Source organism: Peromyscus californicus, unplaced genomic scaffold (assembly GCF_007827085.1).
Source record: "Peromyscus californicus insignis strain IS unplaced genomic scaffold, ASM782708v3 Scaffold_19__1_contigs__length_69161282, whole genome shotgun sequence".
Lineage (NCBI taxonomy): Eukaryota > Metazoa > Chordata > Mammalia > Rodentia > Cricetidae > Peromyscus > Peromyscus californicus.
In genome coordinates this window covers 63075051-63082524 of record NW_026294491.1, presented here as the reverse complement: position 1 = coordinate 63082524, position 7474 = coordinate 63075051, and the positions used below count along the sequence as shown (strand labels likewise).

Below are 7474 nucleotides of genomic sequence, written 5' to 3'. Positions count from 1 at the left end.
CTGCCCCAGGGACTCCGGGGTCAGTGACAGGGGCCTTGGAGGAGAAGGAGCAGGGAGAGCGGAAGTCCCCACTCCGAGGCCCCACTTCCCCCTCCCCCGGCCAGCCCCGGGGCAGGTGAAGAGAGACCGGGCTCTGCTCCAGGTGGCGAGGCACAGACGGGGGTGGGGGAAGGCCCGGCAACAATAGCACTTTTATTTGGGACTGTTGGGTTCAGAGCGGGTGGGCGGAGGAGGAGGACGCCGACCGGGCCGCGGGGGAGGGGACCGGCCGCAGCATCTGGCTACACACCTGCTCCTGCTTAACCCTGTGCGTGCTGGGCGCTCGGTTGGCGGGGGCGAGCTAACCAAGACTCCAGCTGGGGGACACCTCCCTTGGGCCCTTGGCCAGGTTTGGAGATCTCCAAGAATAGGAGCAAAAGGGATCCCTATAAAGACAGAGCTTCCGATGCGCCTAGCTGTGCCCTTGGCCCTGCGTTGGGACCCCGGTGGGACGCAGCAGGCTGCAGAACAAATCCGAGTGGCCTTTGGGGGAGGCGAAGACTCCCTGGCGTCCTACGGCCGTTCCGGGAAGCCGGCCTTCCGGAGGCGTTGTGGCGCCCAGGGCCATGCCAGGCGGGGCAGCTCTGCACAGGGCACAGCCCATCGCGCGGCGCGCTTCCCAGCTCGGCGCTGCAGGTGAGCCGGGTGCCCCCGCACACTAACCCCGGACTGAGACTCCCGGGCGCCCCCTGCCGGCGGGGAGGCTCGAGCCCGCGCTGCACCTGCCCGCACCCGGGACACACACCCTACTCCACCCCCACCCCCACCCAGCCGCCTCCTCCCATGCCCGCAGGCCCACGGTGCCCCCCAGGCTGGCCCGAGGCCTGGCATGCTGACTCGCTGCACAATCCGAGCTTGTTTGTAGGCGGAGGAGCTGAGCCGGGTGCGGCGGCCCTGAGCCAACCCACTGATCCCATAAAATATTATTTGTGTTTAAAAATTCCAGTAATTGGCTATGCAGCCGCTTTTTCCGAGCCCCGTGCCAAGCGCAGTAAAAATTCTCACTCCGGCCGGAGTTATTCTCATCATGCAAATTCCCATTTTCTGTAAACAGGGTTAAAACGTTTGGAAGGCATCTCTCTCTCTCTCTCTCTCTCTCTCTCACACACACACACACACACACACACACACACACACACCGCCGCCGCCGCCGCCGCCGCCGCCGCCGCCGCCGCCGCCGCCACCACCACCACCACCACCACCACCACCACTCTCCGCAGCTGCAACCAAAGAAGAAAAGTTAGAAGGACGTTGGTCAAACTGGTATCGATCCTGGGATTACCTTGGTAATCGGAAAGCATATTTCAAATAGTTCCCCCAATCGATATCCCTTGAAGACCAGAGCCTGAACTCCTGGGTAAAGCTCCCATTTCCTCAACTTTCTCCTCTTCCCCTAGCTGAATAACAGACATCATTAAATAATGGAATTGTAATTCTTTTCTGTTAAAGAAAAATGTTTAACTTCTTGTGAGGGGGTTGTCAGAGGACAGTTTGCAGGAGCCACCAGGTTTTGCCTTCCACACTATGGGTTCCTAGAATGGAACTTAGGTCATCGGACTTGGCAGCAAGGGTTTTTACTCACTGAGCCATCCCGCCAGCCTCTTTCTCCTCTTTTATCATAGGAGCAAACTGAGCCCAGAGACGACGACAGCTTTTTCAAAGTCACATAGTAAACGTGCGCCAGAGCTCAGGCCCGCACAGGTTGCCCCACTGCCCAGCCATCAGGACCCCTGCGGTAGAAGGCTGAAGCAGGTGTCCAACGCCTCTGGGGCAGAGCCCCACATCCTCCCAGGGCAGAGGCTGACTGACTCTAGGCAAAATAACTGAGTGCGGGGGGAGGGGGGGACTGTAACTCTCGAAGTGCCCACTTCCTGTCCTTGCCTGGAGGGAGGAGGGGGGAGCCCCAAGCAGGGCCTTGGAAACCCTGAGTAATGGACAGGAGCCTCTGCCCGACCCGCCCAGAGTTGGTTGCTGTAAGCCGGCTACTGAGAAGGGAAACTACTCACGTGGGAGGGAGGGATTGTTTTTAAGCAGAGGCAGATGGGAAACAAAATTCTGAAGTTGGTAAGGGAGGTAGAACTCGGAAGAAAATATATAACACTATGTTGCGGGTAATATGTATTATTTGCAATATCTGAGGACCCTCTATGTGCCAGACACTACTTTGTATTAGCATCGTGTAACAAGTCGGAGAGATGGAAACTGATTTGCTTCCCATTCTGCAGATGAAGATATTGAGGCTCTAGGAGATGAAGTCAGTTGCCCTGGGTCCTGGTAGGAAATCCCAAGTGTTCACACCCACTTCCTCATACTTACCCCTCCCCCTAGCCCTTGTGGGGTTCCTTCTTTTGCCCTGGATGTTCCTCAGCCTCCCAAATCATTCACCCCTAGACCTTTCTTCTCACTGAGGATTCCCTAGATAGGCAGGCTAGCTGGAGTGCTGAACACAGTCTCCTAACTCTAGTCAATGAAAACAAGGAAGACACCAAAAGAACCACACAGGAATACTTGGTAGTCCCTCTCATGCATACCCCCAAGCCAGTCACACCCTAAAGCTCCAGAGTCAGAGGCTATGAAGTGGGGTTTCAGGTCACCAGTAGTAGCATTTCAGCACCAACTGGAGGACCTTTGTGCGGAGATCTTGCCAGTTCCTCACTTCCCTGCTCACAAGTCTGCTCCAAGCCTTTAATTCCAACTCTACTACTGTAGAAATTCAGTTCCTCCATGCCTGGTATTCCAGTCCTCGGGAGGCTGAGGCAGGAGGATATTGAGTTTGAGAACAGCCTGGGCTAACAAAGAGACCTTGTCAAAATCAAAAAACAAGCAAACAATCCACGCCCACACCAGATTCTTGTCCAATTGGATGTAGTGAACATGAAGTTCTTTGTCAATCTCTAGGACACTCTCAGTGCTGGGCACAATGGTACCTGCCTAAAGGTGGAGGCAAACAGATCGTAAGTGCCAGACTAACCTGGACTACATAAGGAGATTCAGCCCCCAAAACAACCAGGCACGGTGGCACATGACTTTTATTCCAGCACTTGGGAGGCAGAGGCAAGCAGATTGCTGAGCTTGAGACCAGCCTAGATTAGTAGAGAGTTCCAGAACAGCCAGGGCTAACTCATGAGACACTTGAGACCAGCCTAGACTAATAGAGAGTTCCAGGACAGCCAGGGCTACATCATGAGACATTGTCTCAAAAAAAAAAAAAAAAAAAACCTACAAAACCAACCAAGCAAAAATGAAAAGTGGGGAATATGGAAACTTATTCCTACAATCCCCCAAATTTGGCAGGCCAAAGCTGGAGGACTGCTGTAAGTTTGAGGCAGTTTGGATTGCAAAGTGAGTTGGAGGCCAGACTGGAAGATTATCTAAATAATTAAATAAACAGATAAAGGAGCAAATACAGATCTTGTGGTGAGCCAGATGGATTCAGGAAGTGTGGAAGCTCCTTGTCTGTCTCTAACTAGAACTAGCATCAAGGTACAGATATCTGGGGTTGCACCATCAGTGGCAGCAGGCAGGTGGGCAGTTCCTAGAGGTGTGATGTCTGCAGAGGGGTGGAGACTCTTCTTAAGGGAAAAAGAACACGACAAGGGAAAAAGCCTGGTGGATGCTAGCATGGGAAAGTAGACAAGGAAAGCCGGCGGTCCCAGAGCACCTGGTGACCTTATCCGGTTCCGGTTACCTCCTTACTGCCCCAGCTTGACCCTTCTTTCCCAGAATTGCACGGAGCCGCTGCTAGGGCCTGGAAATAGGGTCCAGGGATGTGGGAAGAATTTCTTTCCTACCCATCTCCCTGTTAGCTCCAGGGTAACCCACTCTCCCCTGACTCCAGAGAAGGAGAGAGGGGGTCCCTAACTGAGCTGTGGACTCTGTCTGTGATACCATCCATCACACAGCATCTGGAGAGATGGAAGTAGAATGAACAAGGCCAGAGAGCCTAACAAACCAGATTTGGTGAGGACACTGTGACTCCTTTGGGCTGTGACTCACAAGGATGATGTCACAATGGGTTTGGAGGTGTGGCTCTTACTTTTAAACTGAGGTAAAGCAGCTCTCCCTCACATTCCCTTCCCTTTTATTCCTGAGTGGATAGGATGGAGTGGCATGGGCCAGTCCCACAGCCTGTCGTCCACTGGGCAAATGACTTTGGAGGTCCGTCTCAAGGACAGACGTGAGCGGAAATGATCACTAGCCCAAATCTATACAAAGCTATTGTTTAGGAATTTATATAGTCGTGGAAGAAAGCTCAATGGCTCACTAAGGCACTGAGTAAGCGCCCCTGACATGCCAGGTACAAACTTAGGTGGTGGTGGCGGCCTCCGAGAGGAAGGAGGGGCTGAGGGACCTACCCAAGGTATCTGCCTGTCAAGGTGATGCACGGTCCAGGTTCTGGGCTGCCTCTGCCTAACTGGTAGGATTTTTGTCAGGCAGAGGGACAGAGATCCAGGTATGGTGTCTCAAACCTGTGATCCCAGCACTTGGAAGACTGCACCAGCCTGGGGAATCATGAGTTTGAGGCTAGCCTGGGCTACATAGTAAGACACTGTCTCAAAAAAAAAAAAAAGGCAAGGGAGGCCGTCAATATATTCTAAGTGCCAAGATCAGCATCCAAAAAGCCTGGCATGGGTAGACCTAAAGCAGAAATCTGGGGTGAGAGGGTTAGCTAGGGAAGGTGGGGGTAATTCAGGGAGGGGATGCGATTTTTCCCCAACCCTGAATCCGTCAATCCTGGATTCCCTTCTTCATGTGAGGTTCCTACCACCCCTATTTTTTAAGAGGAAAGATGGGTGAATTCCATCTTCAATCCTGTGCCCAAGATCCCACCCGTGGAGGACATTTGGGACAAAGAAAAGGAAGAGGAGGAGGAGGAGGAAGAGGAGGAAGAGGAGGACACCATAGACAAAGAACAAGAGAAAGAAGAAGCAAACAGGTAAGCAGGACATCACACTTTACTGCTGCCTCCTCCATCCCTCCAGCACTGGCTCCTACCCTCTGTCCAGCTCCCTGGAGATCCTCAGTCTGTGACCTCTCCTGTGACCTCTGCCCCTCCTGTATCTCCTCCTCTTCCCTGACGCCATTTCTCCTTCCTATTTTGCTCAGGATCAAGACCCTCCTCGGAGTACCCAAGCAGGACTCGGTGTGGGGCCTGATGGCTTGGCCCAGGCTCCCTCCAGAGCCAGCCTGGTGGTGGGAAGACTTTTCCCTGCCCCCACTCCGTGGACCCTGCCTCTGCCGGTGCAGACTGAGGACAAAGATGAGGCTCCACCCCCTGCCTTCCCTGGCCTCCTGCTCCACCTCCAAAACCTTGCCCTCACTGGCAACCAGAGATGAGCCCAGCTGGCTAAGAAACCAGTCTCTGATGGAGCCTCCACCAGCTACCAGACTGAAGACCCCCAAGGCAGTGCAAAGGCTTCATGCCAAGGTCTCCCCTAAGAGATCTACTGTCCCCAAGTCCGGGCGACAGCAGACCCCGATGTCAATGTGGCCTCCAATTATTTTAAACCCTCCCTCCAAGAGCTCTGCTCTTAAGGGACAACACACATCCTCTGCCAAGGAGGCCTCCCATACCCCAGGTGCCTGGAGCAATCCCTTGCCTCACCTTCCTTCAAAATAAATATTTTTGTTACACCAGCAACAGTCTAATGCAGTTCTGGGCACTTTTAGATATACCAGCTCATGTAATCCTCACAGTATTTCTAAAAAATCAAAGCATAGGTCAGGTTTCCCCCCACCCCACTCCCGACAGGGTCTCCTGTTGCCCAGGCTGATCTCAACCTTGCTATATAGCCAAGGAAGACACTGAACTTCTGATCCTCCTGCCTCCCTCTGGAATGCTGGGATTACAGGCATGTCACCATGCCCAGGTTTACGGTCTGAGCTACAGCCTTAGCCTTCATTTACATCACTCCTGAATGGGAGATTTCACTCTCGTTTATTCATTCAATTATTTATGTCAGCGTGGACTCAGGGACATTTATGTTACACTTTGAGTATTTAATGCTAATGTGTTTATCTGGCTGCTCAAGTTGTTCCTATGGGTCCTGGGGGCTGCTGTTGTTGCGTCCAGTGTCCCTTTGGCATACTCTTGTCAACGTGAGCTTTGACAAAGAGGAACTTCTTTTGCCTTGCTTCACTTAAGTGCTTCCATGTGGGCTGCAACTATAAAGCACCAAGAAGCTGGGCCTGTGGCACATGCCCATCATCTCGGCACTTGGGAGTTAGAGGCAGGAGGACTGCCACAGGTTCCAGGCCGGCCAGGACTACCTAGGGAACCTCTGTCTCAAAAGAAAGCAAAAGCTAGTGCTCAGAGCTCACTGCCGACTTTGTGACTGTTCTGCCCTGGTCTAGAATCACCTGTCTCTCCAAGGTACCCTGCTTCCTCTTACTGGAAGCCTAGATGTGGGGATTAAGTGTGTTTACTACTACTACAGTCAGAAACTTGTATGTGTGCAGGTACTCTCCGTGTGTGCGTGTGTAAGTGGAGGCCAGAGAACAACCCCAGCTATCATTTCTAAGATGCTACCTACCTTCTTTCTTGTCTTTTCTCTTTCTTTTTTAAAAGACAGAGTCTCCCACTAGCCTAGAAATTGCCAATTTGGCTAGACTAGCTGGCTAGTGAACTCCAAGAATTCACCTATCTCTGCTTCACCAGTTCAGATTATACACTCCCGTCACCATGCACAATGTTTTTGTTAGTCCTGGGAAACTGGCATGAATTCACCCTGAGTTGACAATGGAAGAAGCTGAGCTCTGAGAGAGAGGCTAAGGACACCTGTGGTTCTGTAGCTCCCAACGTGCACAGCAGGGCCCGGCTGAGCCCACCCTGGATGGAGCCAACTCACTCTCAGAACTAAGTATGGCCAATGAGCATCAGCTCCCCAGCCTGCCCAGCTCTTTACCTTAAGCGTGACTCTCCTGCACCCAGCTCCCTGGCTGCCAACCCTGGTCAGTGAGTGACAGCCAAGGAAAGATGGGAGGGTCTGGCGAGAGTGTGGGTCCCTGGTGTCCTCCTGGTTGGGCAGAACGGGCGGTGGCTGTGTCCCTGTGGCAGCATGCTGTGGGTAAGCCCCCTTCTCTGAATTCCACGGCTTCCCATCCTGATGCCCTGTTGGTACACACCCTTCACTCCCTCGGACCTCAGTCAGCTCTGCTGACTCCTCCGGCTCCACTGCGCAGGCTTTCCATTCAACTCACACCCTGGCAGCTGTGTGGACTAGAGACATGGGCTGGAGGCACAAGTTGAGAGCTAAGTGTAAGCTCTAAGTGAACCTTAGAACATGGCTGGGGGAGGAGCACGTGTTTGTACATGTTCACATGCACGTGCGTGTGGAGCCCAGAAGTAGGCATCCGGTGCTTTCCTCGACTGCTCTCCCCTTATTTTCCTTTCTTTTTTAAAATTTTATTTCTTCGGGTCAGCAATATGGCTCAG

General features: G+C 53.0%; 1 protein-coding gene across 1 annotated transcript; it reads left to right on the top strand.

Annotated features, from left to right (window-relative positions):
• Window positions 1–4038: 4038 nt before the first annotated feature.
• On the top strand, window positions 4039–5726 carry LOC128114148 (peroxisome proliferator-activated receptor gamma coactivator 1-beta-like). Its single transcript, XM_052743991.1, has 3 exons — window positions 4039–4197; window positions 4822–4975; window positions 5146–5726. The coding sequence occupies exons 1-3, from the start codon at window positions 4140–4142 to the stop codon at window positions 5657–5659; spliced, it is 726 nt and encodes a 241-aa protein (XP_052599951.1). The 5' UTR covers window positions 4039–4139; the 3' UTR covers window positions 5660–5726.
• Window positions 5727–7474: the final 1748 nt, after the last annotated feature.

Coding starts and splice junctions, on each gene's coding strand:
- LOC128114148 (XM_052743991.1), top strand. CDS start 4,140: ATGGAGTGGCATGGGCCAGTCCCACAGCCTGTCGTCCACTGGGCAAAT. Junction 4,198..4,821: donor CTGGGCAAATGACTTTGGAG/GTCCGTCTCAAG, acceptor CTATTTTTTAAG/AGGAAAGATGGGTGAATTCC. Junction 4,976..5,145: donor GAGAAAGAAGAAGCAAACAG/GTAAGCAGGACA, acceptor TATTTTGCTCAG/GATCAAGACCCTCCTCGGAG.